The 19,349-nt window shown below is 50.8% G+C and overlaps 5 protein-coding genes across 5 annotated transcripts; 3 read left to right on the forward strand and 2 right to left on the reverse strand.

The window, feature by feature from the left end:
* The first annotated feature begins 1,012 nt into the window (after positions 1–1,012).
* On the forward strand, positions 1,013–9,929 carry TrAtP1_012151 (uncharacterized protein). The gene is made up of 5 exons (XM_014090422.2): positions 1,013–4,120; positions 4,187–4,584; positions 4,650–5,127; positions 5,183–9,465; positions 9,526–9,929. The coding sequence occupies exons 1-5, from the start codon at positions 1,480–1,482 to the stop codon at positions 9,559–9,561; spliced, it is 7,836 nt and encodes a 2,611-aa protein (XP_013945897.2). The 5' UTR covers positions 1,013–1,479; the 3' UTR covers positions 9,562–9,929.
* Positions 9,908–10,776, reverse strand: TrAtP1_012152 (uncharacterized protein; the record flags this gene model as incomplete). Its single annotated transcript, XM_066115411.1, has 3 exons — positions 9,908–10,187; positions 10,351–10,541; positions 10,619–10,776. 3 exons carry the CDS (start codon positions 10,774–10,776, stop codon positions 10,144–10,146), a joined length of 393 nt encoding a protein of 130 aa, XP_065971509.1. The 3' UTR covers positions 9,908–10,143.
* Positions 10,777–10,864: 88 nt separating this feature from the next.
* TrAtP1_012153 (uncharacterized protein) lies at positions 10,865–12,833 on the forward strand. The gene is made up of 4 exons (XM_014090419.2): positions 10,865–11,098; positions 11,220–11,330; positions 11,425–12,122; positions 12,191–12,833. The coding sequence occupies exons 1-4, from the start codon at positions 10,957–10,959 to the stop codon at positions 12,596–12,598; spliced, it is 1,359 nt and encodes a 452-aa protein (XP_013945894.1). The 5' UTR covers positions 10,865–10,956; the 3' UTR covers positions 12,599–12,833.
* Positions 12,834–14,953: 2,120 nt separating this feature from the next.
* Positions 14,954–17,262, forward strand: TrAtP1_012154 (uncharacterized protein; the record flags this gene model as incomplete). The annotated part of the gene is made up of 5 exons (XM_014090418.2): positions 14,954–15,607; positions 15,660–15,740; positions 15,795–16,378; positions 16,437–16,601; positions 16,656–17,262. 5 exons carry the CDS (start codon positions 14,954–14,956, stop codon positions 17,260–17,262), a joined length of 2,091 nt encoding a protein of 696 aa, XP_013945893.2.
* A 63-nt stretch (positions 17,263–17,325) lies between these two features.
* On the reverse strand, positions 17,326–18,907 carry TrAtP1_012155 (uncharacterized protein; the record flags this gene model as incomplete). Its single annotated transcript, XM_014090417.2, has 4 exons — positions 17,326–17,626; positions 17,695–17,916; positions 17,979–18,756; positions 18,811–18,907. 4 exons carry the CDS (start codon positions 18,905–18,907, stop codon positions 17,326–17,328), a joined length of 1,398 nt encoding a protein of 465 aa, XP_013945892.2.
* Between the last annotated feature and the right edge of the window lie 442 nt (positions 18,908–19,349).

Raw genomic sequence — 19,349 nt, forward strand, 5'->3', positions numbered from 1 at the left:
TTGAGGGCTGATGATGGTAACATGAGTGAAAATGGAAGCAATGGCAGACATTTGGCAGCGAAAAGGGACCGTCGCTTGCGTGCTTATTCGCCAAGATGACCTCAAAAAGGTGACACTGGCGCTCTATCCAGGTACCAAGTACTGATACTTGTACAACGCCAGTTTGAGACTCGATTCGTGCCCGGGTAGGCCAGCGCAGCTCAGTACGAGTACGAACGTGAGGATTACATGACACAGTGAGCGTCGAGGACCAGCCCTTGGCCGTTTCAGCACTCATCCGAGGAAATGCTAACATTATTGCGAGTGCCGCTCCATACAAACCTGGTAGCGTGTCTCTGACTCCTTACATGAGGTACTTTGCGCTCGCCTGATTTACACTTGTTTGTACAAGCTCGCATCGCCAGCATAAAGGTTTCTCCTAATCCATAACTTAAAGCAGCCCCTTTCCGCCTCTTCCAAATTCTAATCTGAGCCACGGTCAAGTTACGGCCAGCGCCGCGATCGGCCGAGGACTCTGTCTTCGCTGAGCTCTAATTCCAGCGCATTATTTTGTGCACCATCCTATCAAATGCAGATACGAAGTGCATCCTTCGTAGACGACCGCTTCATAAAACGCCGACTCCTTTTCTCTCCGACGGTTCGCAAGTGTGTCAGATGGAGCGTGTCTTTCTGCTTGTCCGTTCGATACAGCTTCTGCCTGATACGACAGCCCTCTAGGCGTACTATGCCGATATCCCCTTCTAATGCCAAATACTAATGCCATCTGTTCTCATCATTGCCATCGCCAAACACTGCTTTCATGTACATACTAAGCATATCCATGTAGCTGCCTGCCCGCCTATCTGCTTTCGAGATGTCTGCCTGGCAGCTGCATCAGCACCTGCATGTAGATACAAGTAGGACTTCAACATCCAATGTGATGGCATCACTCTGCCCCTTATCTCCTTATCAGCCACGCATGCCCCTGACCTGAGTAGCGATAAGCACTGAAGCACTGGAGCTTGCACTGAAGCTCGCCTGCAGACTCACTCCGTAGAGGGCCACTTAGCGGGGCTGCCGCCGCTGTTGCCACATCCTCCCACTAACCGCAGCGCCCGAGCCTCAGCCACGGTCGAGGCTGACGGCGGATCGGCTGGCAGGCTCCAACCTCATCCAGAGCCCGGCAAGCAACCGTCGAGAGATTGCAAGATCCCCCCCCAACACCCGAAACTGCCCTGCGAGCTGAGCGAGTTCTGGCATCTCCCGCGCCGTGATCGTCATTCCTTCTTTTAGGCCCCTTGCTTGCGTTTCTTCCGTGACGCCCTGGCATTCCCTTGGGCCAGCTGACCGCCGTCCAAGAGCTTCATGCGCCCCGCGCCAGAGCTCCGAGCTGCTTGCCAGATTGTCCTTCAATGCCGTTGCGGATAGCTGACGGCCTGGACCCTTGACGGGCCCTGGAGGGCAAACCTACTGGAATGCGAATTCGGCCACGACGGCATCATGGCGACTCTTCCCACGCGATACCGGTCGTCGACCTCGGCGTCCACTTCGGCCAACACCAACCCGAAATACGTCCAAGTCCTGCAGACATTGCTCGATGATCTTATCCACGAACAGACCTCTCGAACCGGCGATGGCTACCCCGACATCCCCAAGCTTGCCAAGGGCCTGCGAAACCTTGCCCAGCTGATAGCTGCCCCTCCGGCGTCCATGAACCAAGATGCCTTTCGACTCGCGGGGGGGTTCGAATGCGTGCTTGACGTGCTGCGTGGCTTTGCGGGCTACCATGATCCGCGGAAGCGGAGCCAGACTGAGATGATGTCATTGTTCAAGCTGATTGGAGCTTTCCTGAGCGTCTTGTCAGCTGCGTTTCGAGACCACTCTGGCAATAAGCGATTCTTCCGCTATAGAGTTGCGGGAGGCGGATGGGAAGCTCTGGAGCAGACCATCGCGAGCATTGGCTTGGGAGGCGCAGAGCCTGACGTCTGGGTCAGCTGCCATGTGTTTGGCAAGCTTCTAGCTTTCTCGCTGGACGACGAAGCTTTGGATTTACTATGCCAGTCCACCGCAAAAGCCTTACGATCGGAATCCGATGCCGACACTGAAAACGAAAACGAGACCAGTACCAACCAGAATGATGCCCCTGAAAACGAAGCTGAAGATGGAGCCGACGAACAATGGGATCTTGTGCTTGCGCGCTCAGTTGGGAACATCGGACCAAGCGTGCGCGAGGTTGTCACTGCCAAGACGATAATACGCCATCCAGAGCTGCTCAGAGCTGTCGTGAGCTTCTGGCGAGCTATCCCCAGGCCCGAGAATTCCACCCCGAGCCCGACGTCCCTAATCGTGCTAGAGACAATCCTCAGCGCAGCATCGGTCTCGATATACAACCGTGCCGCGATCCATTCGACTGGCGTTCTTTCGCAGTTTCTCGAGTCTGCCTTCTCGCCTCAGTCCAACCTGGCGCCGGCAGAACGCGATATCGTGTTGGCCCTATGTCGGTCGCTCATGTACCTCGGTGTGAACCAGCCTGCAGACGTCCAGTTCCTGTTGTCAGCGCCAGGCCAGGAGGCGGCCAACTTTTTCCTAGAAATGACCTCCAAATACACCGGCCCTCCTTTTTTCCAGTTTGACCTATCGCTCCATGGCCATTCTTCCTTGGAGCTCCCTACCTTGGGCCGTTCATTCCCTCCCCAGTCCTCGGCTGGATATACCTTCACGGCCTGGATACGCGTCGACTCTTTCGACCCAACCGCGCATACCACCATCTTTGGAGTCTTTGACTCCTCCCAAACTTGTTTCGTCCTCATGTACTTGGAACGAGATACCCACAACTTTATCCTTCAGACCTCAGTCTTTTCTAATAAACCCAGCGTGAGATTCAAGTCTGTGACATTTCATGAGAAGAAATGGTACCACATTGCCGTTGTTCATCGTCGACCAAAGACAATGTCCGCTAGTAAAGCATCTCTCTATGTAAATGGAGAGTTTACAGAGCAGATTCGTTGCAATTACCCGCATATGCCTCCATTGGCAAATGGAAGCACAGAAACATTTGCCTCGTTCAACTCGAATCAGAACAAGCACAATCCCGTACAAGCATTCCTCGGCACCCCTCGCGATTTGTCCAACCAGAGCGGCCCTGGCCTTGTCTTTTCGAGATGGTCATTGGCATCTGCCCATCTATTTGAAGATGTTCTCAGCGACGATTATATAGCGGTTCACCATGCGCTAAGACCGCGATACCAAGGAAACTTCCAAGACGCTCTAGGCGGATTCCAGACCTATGAGGCATCGGCTCAGCTGGGCTTGCGTAACGAGATTGTTCATTCCGGCCAGGACGAGAACTCTGATATTCTCAGAGCGGTGCGCGATAAGGCAAGCTCGCTCTTGCCCGAGTCAAAAATATTGCTCGGTATCCTCCCATCTGCCACTTTCCCAGAAAACGTGCAGTATATCGACACGGGAGTTCTCCGAGCACTCCCTCGCTCATCCACCCGTGATCTTTTCCGCATGTCAAGCAAGGAAGCATCTCCACTCGCCATCAACTGTGCGGTGCCAAGCCTCACGGATGCATTGTTCAGAAGCCAGGGGATTGCTTCCTTTAGAGGGTCTCCAATCGTGACCGTCCCTTCATATTTTGATGAGAACCTCTGGCGTCTAGCCGGTTTCACACCATTGGCTCTCAAGCTTCTAGAAAAAGCAACAACTGTCGAGGAAACTGTCCACGCCATCGAGATCATGTTCCATTGCATTCGTAAGAGTTGGAGAAATAGTGAAGCCATGGAGAGAGATAACGGATATAGCGTCTTGGGGATGCTTTTACGCTTCAAGATCGGATATGGTGGCTCTGGAACTGCCGGCGATGCGCCGACGTTCCGTCTTTCGGTCTCGCACGAAGAGCGTGAAAGCCTTGCGTTCCGCATCCTCAGCCTGGTCTTGGGATTTGTCGGATATAACCATTCCGATCCTATTGACTCTTTCATCATTAACCCCTTGGCATACCGCATCCTCCTCATCGACCTGGATATCTGGCGCAGAGCAGGGCCGCGCGTCCAGGAGCTCTATTATAAACAATTTGTGACTTTTGCCGTTAACAGTAAACATCATGATTTCAACAGTAGGAGGTTGATTCGCATGAGTAAGTGATAGGATCGCCTCTTTTCTTCCAGTATTGGCAATGTGTCCCTAACTATTGTTGCCTTAGGAATTGTAAAACGACTATTGGACGCCATGAAAGGCGAGGCTATCTCTGAAGAGGTCGTTCCGCAATTCATGGGGGCTTTCGAAGCCCTCGTCAGGTCCAATTTGAGTCAAGAAGTTATGAGATCCTTGTCACTTTTCATCACCTATGCTTTTCATTTGCCTACCTCCATAGGCTCACGAACACCACGACTGTCCTTGGCCACTTCAAGATCTAGCACACCCGGCCCCTTCAAGAACGGGACCCGGGATCGAAGTGATAGCAGTGGCCTGAGTAGCGGCACTAGAACTGTATCGAAAAAGCAACTTGGAACCCATGTCCTTAGTCTTTACTCTAGGATCCTTTGCGAAAGAGGCAGCTTCAATAACATCAAAAAGTTTGCCAAGACGGTAACTAATAAGGTGAGGCAACGCGTTGCTGTTTGAGAGCAGTGCATGGACTATAGACTGACAATATCTCTTAACAGTGGTTGCTGTATCTGCTTGCCGACGATGACTCTGAGACTGTCATTCATGGATGCAAAATCCTCGCTCGCCTTCTTGTTGTTCATGGATCTGCTTACACATCAAAGTTTGCTGGCAAATCTGGCGGATTTACAATCATGGCAAATCGATTAAAACGATTTTGGGACCTTCCTCCTTTATGGACCATATGCTTTTGCATCTTGTTTGGGCAGGATGTGGCTGATGTCAACCTGGATAGCAGGGCTGATTTCCATACTCTGGCTGAAAAGTTTGACAAGCGCAAAGTTGTCTATCCCGAGTCCCTGGTTATCATCACATCAATGCTTCAGCATGGTCTCAAAGACGTAATGAAGTACCAGGAAGACCCGGATTCTCCAGCTACCAGTCTTACACCATCTCACGGATTACCCAGACCGTCTTCCGCTTACGAGACAAGACCCAGAGCGAGCTCAGATCTTGTCAGAGGCTTAGAACCTAGGTGTATGTTTCTTTCCCTTTGTCTTGGAAATTGATTTTTTTCTGACCATCTTCACAGTCCCAATGTCCCGAGAGAAAGTGGGTGCACACGCTGTGTTCCTTCAAAATGCCATCCAGGTTTTGCAAAATCTCTACGAGCGGTCTTCCGAATTCAGAGACTTTGCTCTCTCGTCTGAGTGGATTCGTTTGCTTTTGGCAGCTCTCTATCCGGTCATTGTTAGCGCCGATGCAGTCACACCGGACGTGGAACTGAACTCTCGAGACTCTGCTCTGACGTTTGAAGGCAACGACGTTATTATTAGACCCATGGGTGGTAGTTCTATGCCAGCACCTATTGTTAGAACGACCAACATCGACCTTGTGCCGTCACCACAGTCAACGCCGCCAAAAGGAACGCCTCTAAGACGAGCATCGTCCTTTGTGCTTTTGACTGCTCAGAAAAACGTTCAGGAGCCAAAGTTGTCTTCTCTTTTGGCAAAGCCTTTGCCTCAACAGCAAAAGATCGTTGTTGGCGGCTTTGGTAATGCCATCTTAGATGGGATAACGGACCTAGTTATGCGGGTTTTCATGGATCAAATTTTCGTCCGCAAAGAATTTTCGGGTTTCGGTCTCTTCACCAAGATGCCTCCTGGTTTCCAAGAACACCAGGCGTATTTTGAGTCATATGTTTTGAAAAAGGCAATTTCCGAGGTGACAAACATGGTCCAGACGAAGCGCCAGGGGATATGCGAGCCCAGGATTCTGACAAATCTTGGCCGGCTCTGTACTCACCTCTGCGAGGCAATCTTTGAAGGCTGGTTTCTGAACGGCGCAGAAGCCATGATTGACTTCAACGGAATGCTGCTAGAATTTCTGCAACGGCCCGAGATTGCGGCGTTGAAAAGCGTTCGTTTGTGCAGCCAAGCCATATCAACGATTCGCAGCTGCTTGTTGCGAACAATTCTGCTCAAGCTCTCCGACTTGGACAATCGACAAACGTCGGAGTCAGAGGCTAAAGAGTTCATGGACAAGATGGCTTATTGGCAAATGTCTATCCTGGAGTGCTTGGGGGCTGACGACGAATACCTAAAGCTGTTTTGGTACCAACTTTACACGAAACTCATTGACGATAAGCCATCGATTCGTATCGCTGCTGCCAATTTCCTTCGCATCGTTTTGGTACAAAAGCCCGAAGAATCAGTCGCTTTGATGCGTTGGTCTTCTGCACCGGAGCAGCGACAAATCGTTCGCGAGTTTCAGAAACTGACAGAAATAGACGACGACGCATTCGTTCTTTGGGTGGATAAGCATAGGCCGGCGTTGGACATGCTTTTTTTCGGCGGTATGGCAAAGACTTGGGAAGATTTTGTTAGCGCAGAGAACCATCGCACGTTTGAGTCTGCGAAATCTCGTCTCAACAAACGCAAAGACAAGCTGAAAGTCTGGAATATGGAGGCAGCCGCGGCGGAGCAAACTCTTCTCAACCATGAAATTGGCAACAGCGCTTGGATGAAGAGTATCTACACTACAGAGTATTTCAAATACCAACGCTTGATGCAAGATCAGCAGGATGACTTGGCCTTCCTCGCAGCAGGCTACAGGAAAATGGAACGGGATTTACAACGGCCTGGAGCAGTGTTTAGCGTGTCGACAGCACCGAAATGGAAGTTGGATCGCACAGAGGGACGAAACCGTATGCGCTTGCGACTCCTCCCTGACTATCCTGTGGGAGAAGACAAGTATCAGCCGAAAGCGAAAGGAAGTCAGTCAGCGACTCCTACGAGTGGATCCGCTTTGAGCACGACGCCAGTTACACGGGATCGAGCAGCCTCAGCAAGCCGGCCGCCAACACGGTCCAGCGCCTTGTTGGATGGTGCCAATGACAGCGATTTGACATCTTTATCCATGGAGCCTGAAGTAACTTCAGAGAACCCTGAGCCTGTTCTCACAGCAGAGGACGATTTCGAGCTCATCGATGACCCCAATGAGCGAAACGAAGGCGACGAGAACTTTGAAGACAAAAATCGCAAGGTCAGGCGGCGGCTGGAGCATGGCGACCAGATACAGGCCGCCTACAACATATCCCGGGTCACAGGTCTCGAGGCATGTGAAGGCCTTTTGATAGTAGGAAAGGACGCACTTTATATCATGGATAACGTGTTCCAGTGCGCCAATGGCGATATTGTGAATGTGTGGCAAGCACCGCCAGAAGAGCGTGATCCGTTCACCCAAGTCGTAACGGGCGCGAAGACGCTCGAAAAAAGACAAAACGCCGGTGGCCGAGAACAAGAGTCGAGGCATTGGAGATGGCAGGATGTTATCAGCATCTCCAAACGTCGGTTCCTTTTCCGAGACGTTGCCATCGAAATCTTCTTCACTGATGGTCGGAGCTATCTATTTACCAACATCTCTACCGCGGTCAGAGATAACTTGTTTTCGAAGATGCTAAACAAAGCACCACATACCAGTGCGGCGCATGCGCTTCCCAACCCGGAAGATGCGTGGAGGTTCGACATGCTCAAGGGGTTTGAAGATTCTCCACAAGGCTTGGGATCTAGGCTGGGAACGCTATTCAATGCATCGCCATGGACGTCCATCATGAAACGATGGCAGAGAGGTGAAATCTCCAACTTCCACTATCTAATGGTTGTCAATACCATGGCTGGACGAACCTTTAACGATTTGACCCAATATCCCGTGTTTCCGTGGATTCTGGCCGATTATACCAGCGAGGATCTTGATCTGGAAGACCCGAGAACATTCCGCGACTTGTCAAAGCCCATGGGTGCCCAAACTCCCAACCGTATCCAGGGCTTTATTGACACGTTTAGTGCCCTCGAAGAGATTGGACAGCCGCCGTTCCACTACGGCACCCATTATTCGTCTGCCATGATTGTATCCTCTTACCTCATCAGACTGCCGCCCTTTGTACAATCTTACCTACTCGTCCAAGGAGATAGCTTTGATCACGCAGATCGTTTGTTCCAGTCGATTGGCGATGCGTGGACTTCATCATCGTGTAACAACAAGACAGACGTCCGAGAGCTGATTCCCGAATTCTTTTGTCTTCCCGAATTCTTGACCAACATCAATGGGTACGATTTTGGACGTCGCCAGAGCAATGGTGCCCAGGTCAATAATGTCGAGCTTCCGCCCTGGGCCAAGGGCGACCCTAAAATCTTTATTGCTAAGCATCGCGAAGCGCTGGAGAGCCCGTACGTGAGCGAGAACCTGCATCAATGGATTGACTTGGTATTTGGATTCAAGCAGCGAGGCGAAGCAGCTGTGGAAAATCTCAACGTTTTCCATAACCTTTCGTATGCGGGCTCGGTCGATTTGGACCAGATTAAAGATACCAATGAGCGGGCTATATCTGCCGGTGTTATTCACAATTTCGGTCAAACGCCGCATCAAGTGTTCCAGAAGCCGCATCCGCCGCGAGAGCAATTCAAATCATCCGTTAAGCGTCTGGATACAGCCATTTTCTCTCTGTCATGCCTGCCGAATCCGCTGTTGGAAAGCCACGAGAGGGTCTCGTCGCTTATTTACGCGCCAAAACTGGACCGCCTGCTGTGTGCGTCGCCATTCCGTCTTAACCTCCCGCCATATGACAAGTATTTGGAATGGGGATATGCGGATAACAGTATTCGTTTCTTCTTTGCTGACAATCGCCGGCCGGCGGGTCTGTTTGAAAACCTCCACATTGGCCAGATTTCTTGCGCTTCCTTTGCTGACTCCAAGACACTGATTACCGCTGGAGAGGACTGTGTGATTTCGGTACATGCCCTGCATACGGTGCCTGGAAAGCCTGTGGAGTTGTATCTGAAATCGAGCTTGTTCGGTCACAAGACTCCGGTGACTGCCATTGCAGTGGGCAAAGCCTTTAGCACTTTTGTCACGGCTTCATCGGATGGCCAGGCTTTCTTGTGGGATCTCAACCAACTCTCATTCATCCGAAAGCTGCCTCTTGTGCGACACGTGGAATGTGCGCAGATTCACAATGTATCTGGCGATATCATGCTGTGCTCGGGACCCAACGTGATTCTCTACTCTCTAAACGGCGCCCTCATTTTGGAACAGAATGTATGCTCAGATTCCGAAGATTACGTCCATTCCTGCGCTTTTTACGAAGGCGCAGGGAACGAGTGGCTTGAGAATTACCTCATCTTTACGGGACATCGCGGAGGCATTGTCAATGTGTGGCGCAAGAGCATGGCAAGAGGGAAGTGGACTCTGGAGCTGTTGCGGCGCCTGGATCATACTGATTATAATAGCGAAAAGGGGGAGAATACGATGGCGGGAATCACTTGTATTAGCCCGATGCCAACGTGTCTCTACACCGGGGATGATGATGGGCGAGTGGTGAGTTATATGCCTCCCGGATATTTTCACGATCTGCTTTTACTGACAAGATGTGCTTAGTATGAGTGGAATTTCGCGGGTAGTAGAGACAGGTAGAGCCTGAGTTTGCCCCGCCGAACATCTGTGAGGAATACGTATCGCACCATCTCGCGATAGGGATGAATCGAGGAATGATTTGTCTGGAGTAGCAAATGTTTGTTTTTTAGAAGGGAAAAAGAGGGGGAGAAGATTTGATTGTGTGTTTTTTTTATGTGTCAGTGGGTTTTGTGAGCGTAGCAAGCAGGAAGCCAGCGTAAACCATAGATTATTACAAAAAAAGGGGCGTGTGCTTTTAAAAGTTGGACAATTATATGCTTAGTGGAGAGGAGGAGAAGAAGAAGAACAAAGAAAATAGGAAGCTTTGGATGGGTACCAGGTTTATAAAAAAAAGCAAAACAGAAAAGAGAGCGTTTGTAATTTTGTTGAATTTTAGAGTTTTATCATCTCCTGCCCTGCCACTGATTTCGGGCATCCTCTCATGTCTGCTTTCTTTACATTTGTTTGAATTAACGCCGTGGTTTGGTGAGTATGTACAGGAATCAATTCCCCCCTTTATTTGCGATTCCTAGCTCTTCTCTCCCTCTGTATGACTTGGGAGTTCGATATTTTTTTTGTGTCTTCTTTTGTTTGGTAGCGTGTTTAGTCGTCGTAGCCTGTTACTTGTTTGCGAGGGCCGGCGGGGACTGTATTTGTGTTCTCTGGTCAGCTTTACTCTCTCTAAACACATATTTGGCCCCATCTATAGCTTTCCCTCCTTCTTTTCGTACATCCACCCCAGTCACTCTACACATGAGAGTGTTCCGCTCAATGGCCATGCGCTGGCCAAGTGGTGAGAAAAAAACGTACCGGGATAAGTCACGGGAATCGGCGCAGGGTCGACATCGCCGAGCATGTGGCGGATGGGAGGAACGATGGGAATCAGGATAGGACCGGCGGCTCCGACGACGACGGACCAGAAGAAGGCGGGACGCTCGCGGGCTGCCCAGCTGCAGTACTTGAGGGGCGTTGACCAGAAGAGGGGAGCGGACATTGTGAGGCTGGATGAGAGACCAATTGATTAGCTACAGGATCTGGAGTTGAGTAAACAATGGAAGAGAGGGGGGAATTCTCGTACTGTGGTTCAGACTGGAGTCTGCGGGATCTTGAGGATTGCGGAATTGGAGCAGAGCTGTTCGGGTGACGATGAGGTTTCGTCGTGATGCTCTTGCGGCGCCTCGGCAGAACCTCGGCACGGCGGGCGGGTTTTTGGGAGCTGCTGCGATGGAGATACATGCAACTTGTACCGCTGCAAGTGACGAACGGAGCGTCTCCACAGCGGGTTCGAGTTGCCGGCGAGGCTACGTATCCCCAAAGGCATAGCTATAGCGGGAGCTTCCAGCTTACAGGTGTCCTCCCACTGCAAACCTGCACCTTTTCCACCACGCCCACGCAAATTTCGTCTGATTGTTCGCGATGTGGTCGATTCTGAGCGTGGCTGCGCTCGTGTACGCGGCGGCTGTTTCGGCGGTCAGCACGGCGGGCAATCGCTTGCTGGTGGTGCTGGACGATGTTGCTGAGAAGGACTTGTATAGCCAGTTTCTTGGCGATCTGACGGGTGCGTTGATGCGAGATGCTGCGAGATGATGCGCCACATATATGATATACTCTTCTGCTCTGAACATAGCAATTGGAAGACTAGAATAAGCTGACTTTTGGTATTATTACGTCTTTTGCAGCTCGAGGCTACGATGTTTCATACGAGACGCCGCGGAGCGAGGGACTGGCGCTCTTCCACCTGGGCGAGAGGAAATACGACCACCTGTTGTTTCTGCCTTCCAAGGTCAAGGGTATGTTTGTTTGATACCAGTCTCGCATCTACCTGCAGAGCTGCGTCCAGTGCTTCTGCGCAAATCTCCCAATGGCTCGCTGACTCTTGCACAGGCCTGGGGCCAAACCTGACGCCCAGCCATCTCGTCAACTTTGTCAACGCCGACGGAAACATCCTCGTTGCGCAGACGTCCACTGTGCCCTCGTCCACCTCCATCGTCGGCCTTCTCTCCGAGCTCGACATTTCCTTGCCTGTTGAGCGCACCGGCACCGTCATCGACCACTTCAACTACGACGTTCGCTCCGCTGCCGAATCCCACGACGTCCTCGTTGTCGAAGGGCCCATCAACATTCGCCCCGGCTTGAAGCCGTACTTTGAGATTGAAGGCGGCGTTGTGGCGTTCCCCCACGCTGTTGGCCATGTCCTTGGCTCTGGACCTCTGCTCACGCCCGTCGTTCGCGCCTCGGCCACTGCGTACAGCTACAACCCCAAGGAGCAGGCCGAGGTTCTGGATGCCGATGACTTGTTCGCTGCCGGCCAGCAACTGTCGCTTCTGTCGGTCTTTGAGGCGCGCAACTCTGCTCGCGTGACGGTTCTGGGATCTGCCGAGATGCTGCAGAACAAGTGGTTTGAGGCCGTGGTTGGCAAGCCTGGTGGAAATAGCTTCAGGACCGATAACCAGGAGTTTGCGAAGAGAGTATCGGGCTGGGCGTTCCAAGAGATTGGTGTGCTGCGAGTGAACAGCATTGAGCACAAGCTGCAGGACTCTGATGAGCTGAACCCCGGCATCTACCGTATCAAGAACGATGTGGTAAGTGGCACATGAAGGAGCTCAAATTGGCATATTGGCACTGACATTTTTTTCTTCAACTCTTCTAGTCTTACAACATCTCCCTCTCTGAGTGGAGCTGGGACAAATGGGTTCCCTTCTCCCTTCCTCAGGACGACGTTCTCCAGCTCGAGTTTTCCATGCTTTCGCCCTTCCACCGCCTCAACTTGGCTCGCACCCGCACCACTGGCGACGCTGCCGTGTATGGCGTCTCCTTCACCCTCCCCGACCAGCATGGCATCTTCAACTTCAAGGTCAACTACAAGCGCCCTTTCCTCACCAACGTTGAAGAGAAGAACACAGTCAGCGTCCGCCACTTTGCGCACGACGAGTGGCCTCGCAGCTTTGTCATCTCGGGCGCCTGGCCTTGGATCTCTGGCATTGGGGCGACGGTGTCGGGTTTTGTTGGATTCTGCGCGATATGGATGTACAGCAAGCCTGTTGGCAAGAAGAACTGAAGGGAGCAGATGAAAGGAAATGAAAGAAACTTTTTTTTTTAAGGAGCACAAAGACTCGAAGCAAGCAAGGATGTTGTAGATTTTTTTGACTATGTAGGATTTGCATCTGGCGGGCCAAGTAATACCCACCCATGGATGGCACATGATATCAACCGGGCTGGGGAGGATTTTTACGATGAGAGTAGAGATTATTAAAAGCAAAAGGAAGACAGGCCGAATAGAATTTTTCGCTTTGAAGAGACTTTGCTTGAATGGCACCGTGCAGTGGTATTGTGTACATGTCTATTCTTTAAGCATCAATCGTTCATTCATCTATCTACGCTTGCTGAATGCCATAGTGACTACTTGCCACGTCCTCTTCTTACGCATCCTCAGTACACAAAGGAAAAAAAAGACGAAAAAAAAAAAGAAACCGAAACAAAGTGAATCAATGGGCCACCCTCAGATTAGCTCTCTTAATGTTCTCACCGGCAACCCGCAGCCAAGGATTGTCACTCCTACTGCTGTTGCCTGCAAATTTGGCTTTTTGGACCTTGAATCATCACCAGGTGGTTTTCACTTTGTTCGTAAGAAAAACAAGATACCGACTCGCTCCCCTTTTTACCCTCTCAAATCACCAAACTAGCTATTCCGACCGACCTTGGTAAGAATTACATCTTGTGTTGGTTGTGGCTCAGCCTGCTCCGATTGAAAACTATATCCCACTAGGGAGAAGAATAATCACGAGTCCTTGTTTTGAACCCTCACCGCGGGGAAAAAAAAAGAGACTTCTCGAGGTGCAAAATTGTCGGTCATTGCGGCTACTGCGAGGAACAACCAACAAAGAGGGGGGGGAAATTCCTACAAAGACAAGGACAAAAAAGGAAGAAGAGTGCAAAAAAAGGGTAAAAGGGAAGAAGACTCGGGTGCTCGCTCAGATCTCTGTTCTTGTGATGCGGTCATTTGCCAGTGAAGAAAAAGATTGCTCTTTTCTCAGAGGCTTTTCCCAGCAAAAGGATTGTGAAAAGATGTCATCACCGCGAGCACTTGCGGAGTCCGAAGTCGCGAAAGGGGGGGGAGCGCGAGGGGCAAAGGCGAGCTGGAGGGAGGCGGAGATGGGTTTACGATGAGGAGCGGATTGAAGCAGTTTGAAGCAGTTTGAAACGGAATTGAAGCGGTTTTGAAGCGGTTTTGAAACAGAATTGAAGCATATTGAAGCGTATTTGAAGAACAAGATGGAAGTGCACGTTGGGAGGCATGTTGGAAGGAGAGCACGTTGGGAGACTGTCGCTGGGCTGTTCTGGGCCGAGGTGCTGTGAGATGGAGGGAGAGGAAAGATAGCACGGGCTGGTGGTGATGCGAGTGAGAGGAGAGAAGAGGAGTTGGGCTGGTGCTTTGCTGGAGGGAGGAGGGAAGGTTAGTCGTTGGAGAGAATCGCAGACTACAGAGTAGAACTGCTTAGCAAAGGGAAAAGAATGTGGAAGAAGAAGAAGGGGAAAAGAAGGATGAAGAAGAAGATGGATGTGAAAGAAGAAGGTGGATGTGAAAGAAAAAGAAGAAGGAAGACGACGAGGAGGAGATGTCGCGATGCGAGTTTGGTCGATGTGGAAAGGGGAAAAAAAAGAAGTTCAACGAGGAAGAACAAGAACTTTATACCTGGCAAGAAGAAATGATTTCGGATTCCGGGGCAGCTCATTGTTCCGGCAGCTGTTTAATGCAAAACGCCGTTTCGTTTGCTGTTTTTGTGTGCCAGCTGGCGCAGCTGTTCAGGGTTTTGAACTGCCATCAAAGTGAGGCGTTGTTGAGGCCGGTTTTGCCAGGTGCCAGGAAGTGAAGGTGAAAGAAATTCAAGTGAGGTTGCGCGCTTGGAGTTTAGACGCGCCGGGCGGTTTATGGGGCCTTTTAGCGCTGGTGGAGGGGAGGCTGCAGGGGTCTGGTTGGACTGCTGGCGCTGTAGAAACGATGGAACGTGTTGATGTCGATTGCGTGTGGATGCGAGCGAGAATGGGATGTGCTTGAATATGCCAAGGGGACAATTGATTAATTGCCTTTTGAGAAAATACTGATTCTCGCCGCATCATCATCGAATGATGGCTCTTATTTGGGATGAGAGCCTGGATGCCGGTTAGTCAGCAGTAGCAGCGCCTTCTTGTAGCCACCAGCGCCGTCTCGTTTCCTGAATGACATTCACTGCTGCGCTGGAGTACTCGACAGTCCTCGATTAATTCGTAATTCTAATTCTTGAATCCTCATAGCCTGTCTTGACTCTGTTTGCAATCATTGGAAAGCCTCGGCTCCATCTGGTCGTGGATCTTTGTCGAAGCTTCTACTCCCCCATCACTCCGGCCTCGGCGCTCTCAGCCAAACCAAGCATCCATGGCTCACTCAGACGAGCAGACTCCCCCATCCACGGCTGCTTCATCCGCCAAAAAGAAGAAACGCGCCTCCAAAGCCTGTTCGTGCTGCCGCGCTCGCAAGATTCGCTGCGACGTGCTCAAAACCGGCGTTCCATGCACCAAATGCCAGCTCGATGGCTTCGACTGCCTTGTCCAGGCCCGCAAGAAGAGGCGCGGCAAGAATGAGCCTGCAAAGGCGCCGCCGTCGTTGAGCGACGACCTGAGGATTGACGACGCAACCAGGCCACCGGTGATGCCTCGATTGATTCCGCAGCATGCCATGTTGCACCAGGTTCCGCATTATCCCTTCTTTCGCAGCTTTGCCCCTGACGGCCAGTCCTCGCTGCTGGCCGTTTCTCAGGACGATGAGGATGACTCGGGGGCCATTAAACATTCCAGGCTGGACGAAGAAGACATACAGTACCTGAGACGAAAAGGGGCTCTCGGCTTGCCTCCGAAGAGAGTCATGGACGAGTTTGTGTCCAACTATTTCCAGCTCTTTCATCCGTTCTTCCCCATCATCGACAAGTCTAGCTTTCTGGAAGGCTACTACAAAAACGATCGCAACGCCGCACTTCACTCTTACGGCACCAGTCTGTTACTTCTCCAAGCCATCATATTTACGGCCAGTGCGGTATGTTGATCCCATATTTGTGAGGTGTTTCGCTCATTTGACGTGGTTTTAGACGGTGCCTGCCAGCACATTGAGAGACGCCGGATTCACGTCGCGTAAAGAAGCGAGGAATCAACTGCACAAAAGAGCTCGAGTACGTTTGTCATACTTGCAGTATCCTATGGATGATTATACTCACTTTTTTTAGTATTTATACGACTTTGATTTTGAATCAGATGACATTACCAACATTCAAGCGCTTCTCCTGATGAGCCACTACTACCCGTCCATGGTTGAACAGAAGCACACTTGGTTTTGGGTACACCAAGCTATTAGCCTCTCGCAAGGCTTAGGATTACATAGAAACGCCGGACAAGAGCCGCAACACAAGCTTTGGGCTAGAATATGGTGGGCATGCCTGGTTCGAGATCGGCTCACTACGCTGGGCACGGGACGTCCTATGCACATCAACAGCCTGGACTGCACGGTTCCTATGCTCACGCTTGATGATCTGAAAGAGGATGGGGATAGCGAGGATGATCAAACGGTAAAGGAATTCTTTATCGAGTTTGTGAAACTGTGCCAATACATGGAGGGAGTGTTGTCGCTTCCGCACAACATCGCGACAGCGGCTGGATCACTACCTGAACAGATAGGCCTTTGTGAAGAAACTCTCCAACATTGGCGTCTCAACTTGGTGCCAAGTGCCAAGTTGCATGAGGAGAATAGCAGAGACTTCGACAAACGAGGTATTTGCACTCTGTACAGGGCTCTTTTGCATCTGATTTACAAGTAAGGCTGCCACGACACTTGGTATTACCATCTACTCCGTAACTAATTTATTCTGAAGCATTGTTATCATCGCCCTCCACAAGTCACACCATGTTCTGGACGAAAGTCGCCCCAGTGGTGCACAATTACCTCTGCCAAAAGTTCAGGCCGCCGCCGAGGACTCTACGAGGCTCGCTGTCGAGCTCGTCAGGCTGGATCTAGTTAAATACTGCCCTACGATATGGTAACTAACGTCTTTTTTCCAAGCTTTAAAAAATTCTTATTAATTGCATCACAGCGTTACGGCTATTCTGCCGCCACTCATTGTCCATCTCCTTATGATGCGGTCCTCGCCAGATCCATCTGGGAGACAACCTCACATCGATCGATTCAACAAATGCATGGTGCTGTTAGAACAGCTCGGCGACATTTATTGGCACGCGAGCTTCTACCATGACTTTTTCAAGCTTGCAGCTTCGCATTCTCAAGAACCAACGGCGCACGCCAGCGCAACCGAGCAAGATCCTCTCGTCGCATTCTTCAATGACCATATGCCTGCAAAACAGCCTGCTGGCAAAGTAGCAGAGATTTCTATCCAAGCCCCAAGTTGGAGGCGTCCACCCACAGCGAATAATGCTGAAAACCATTCCGCCAAACTCATTGTGGCACAAAGTCAAGATGATGACACTGTTGACCATTCATCAATGCTCGTCACTACTGCTGATATCCAAGATGGACTTTTGGCAACGGCACCGACGCTACAGACTGCTTCTACCGTATTTGGAGCTGATCCTGGCGACTTGGAGCTTGGAGATGCTGCAGTTTCTGATGCCGCCAATCTGCAACTGTTTGAAGATTGGCTGGACGAATTTGGCTATTTTCAAAACATCTTTCAGTCCGCTTGAGCAGCATCTTTCTATTCAAACACCCCACACATTATCTATTTCATATCTATACAAAATGTGTAATTATATCTTTGGCTCATTCATGATTGCCTGTCCTTGCTCACTCTTCCAGAAGCTGCCCGACGGGTATGTGTACTTCTCTATCGCCTCTGGCGTATACTCTACGCTGTATCCTGGCTCGTCTGGTGTGACGAAATGACCGTCTTTGGTCTGACAGGGGTTTGTCAAAACGTCACGGAACGAGTTGATGTGCTCTAGCAGACTCTTTTCTCCCGCTACACATAGATAGTTTATCAGGGCAAGGTGCTGCGTGTATTCGTTGAGGCCAATGCCTCCACTGTGGGGTACAATTGGGACATTGAATCTGCAATATGGATTAGATGTATGAACGAGGGCCTTGATTGGTACGTGACTGGTTTTCCCATGACTTACTTCTTTGCCATTAGCAGAACGGCCATGACTTCGTTAACGCCACCTAACCTGCAAGCATCGATTTGGCAATAGTCGATTGATCCCGCCTGGAGCAACTGTTTGAACATGACGCGGTTTTGGCAGTGCTCGCCGGTGGCTACACCCACGCCGTGGGGCTTCAGGGCTTTTCTGATTTCGGCGTGGCCGAGAATGTCATCAGGCGAAGTGGGCTCTTCGATGAAGCTGGAGAAGACGGTTGATATCAGTACATTTGCTGGTTAGACAATTGGAAAGACGAAACCTACAGTGGCTTATACTTGACAAGCTGTAACATGTACTCAATTGCATCAGGTACACTCCATACTTGATTGGCGTCAACCATGAGCATGCGATCGTATCCGATAGTATCGCGAGCAATCTGCAGCCGGCGTATGTCGTCTTCAAGATTGCCACCAACTTTGAACTTGAACTTATCCATGCCGAGAGCAAGATTCGACTTGATCAACTGCACCATCTTCTCATCAGAAAAGCCCAGCCATCCCGCTTGCGTTGTGTACGCTGGCACGGCTCTGCTGATGCGTGCTTCTTCTAGCCGTGCCGCCTTTGTCTTTTCTTGCTCACGCAGCAGAGTAATGGCTTCCTCCGGAGTGATGGCATCGACAATGTACCGGAAATCAATGCAGTTGACGAATTCCTCCGGCGTCATGTCGGCGACAATCTTCCAGACCGGCTTGTTCAGATATCGGCCCCAGAGATCCCAGACGGCATTGACGCACGTGCTGAGGCCGAGATGAATGACACCCTTTTCCGGACCGACCCAACGAAGCTGCGAATCTGACACGAGATGCCGCCAGGTTTGGCCCATGTTTTGTGTTAGTTCGGCGAGCGTCTTTCCGACGAGGCGCTCGGCAATCATCTCGGCTGCGGCTGTGCAGAGGTTGTTGCCGCGGCCAATGGTGAATGCGAAGCCATGGCCTTGGAGATCTGTGTTTGTTTGGAGGATGATGTATGCGGCGCTGTAGTTGGGGCCTGGGTTCATGGCATCTGAGCCGGAGAGGTCCAAACTGGTGGGAAATCTCAGGTCTGGCTTGTGATGAGCTTAGAAGGTGAAGTTGTGGTGATTGAGCATGTGCTTACCGTGAGCTTTGAAGCCTGTGATTTTGACTTCTGAAGCTGGAGAGCTGGAGCCGATGAACTCTCTGCTGGTGGTGGTGTCTGTCCGTGAGGGCGCCATTGTGAATTTTTGTGATTGGAATTGTAAACTACAGTTGTAAAACGCTGAAGAAGCAAATAAAAGAAATTGGGTCTCTGGAGGACTTATATCTCAAAACATTTTACCATCGTAGGACGAGCTACGCGGTGATATACTGTTGAGCTATCGCTTCTATTACACTGAAACATCCAATCATGGCATTTTCGCCGGTAGTTCGGCTCCTCAAAAGACCCGCCGGTTGAAGCTGCACTTTGGTTCTCGGAGAAATTGCTCTTAGTTCGTTTGGTTGTCGAAGCTCTCGGCTAGTCAGCCGACGGGTCTGGCTAGCTTCCCCAGATTTCGGGCTGTGGAGTCTGGGGTAAAACATCTAGCGAAGCATCCAATCGTGGTGCGCAGATCGGCTCTTCGGTTATTTCTGTACTGTCTCTTTTTGTATATAATTGAGTCTGGTGATGATGGGGAT

Source organism: Trichoderma atroviride, chromosome 7 (assembly GCF_020647795.1).
Source record: "Trichoderma atroviride chromosome 7, complete sequence".
Classification (NCBI taxonomy): Eukaryota; Fungi; Ascomycota; class Sordariomycetes; order Hypocreales; family Hypocreaceae; genus Trichoderma; species Trichoderma atroviride.

Excerpts from the sequence above, each read along its gene's own strand:
- TrAtP1_012151 (XM_014090422.2), top strand. The coding sequence starts at position 1,480 with ATGGCGACTCTTCCCACGCGATACCGGTCGTCGACCTCGGCGTCCACT. Across the intron at positions 4,121-4,186 it reads TAGGAGGTTGATTCGCATGA|GAATTGTAAAACGACTATTG; the intron begins GTAAGTGATAGG and ends TTGTTGCCTTAG. Across the intron at positions 9,466-9,525 it reads GGGATGATGATGGGCGAGTG|TATGAGTGGAATTTCGCGGG; the intron begins GTGAGTTATATG and ends AGATGTGCTTAG.
- TrAtP1_012153 (XM_014090419.2), top strand. The coding sequence starts at position 10,957 with ATGTGGTCGATTCTGAGCGTGGCTGCGCTCGTGTACGCGGCGGCTGTT. Across the intron at positions 11,331-11,424 it reads TCTGCCTTCCAAGGTCAAGG|GCCTGGGGCCAAACCTGACG; the intron begins GTATGTTTGTTT and ends ACTCTTGCACAG. Across the intron at positions 12,123-12,190 it reads ACCGTATCAAGAACGATGTG|TCTTACAACATCTCCCTCTC; the intron begins GTAAGTGGCACA and ends CAACTCTTCTAG.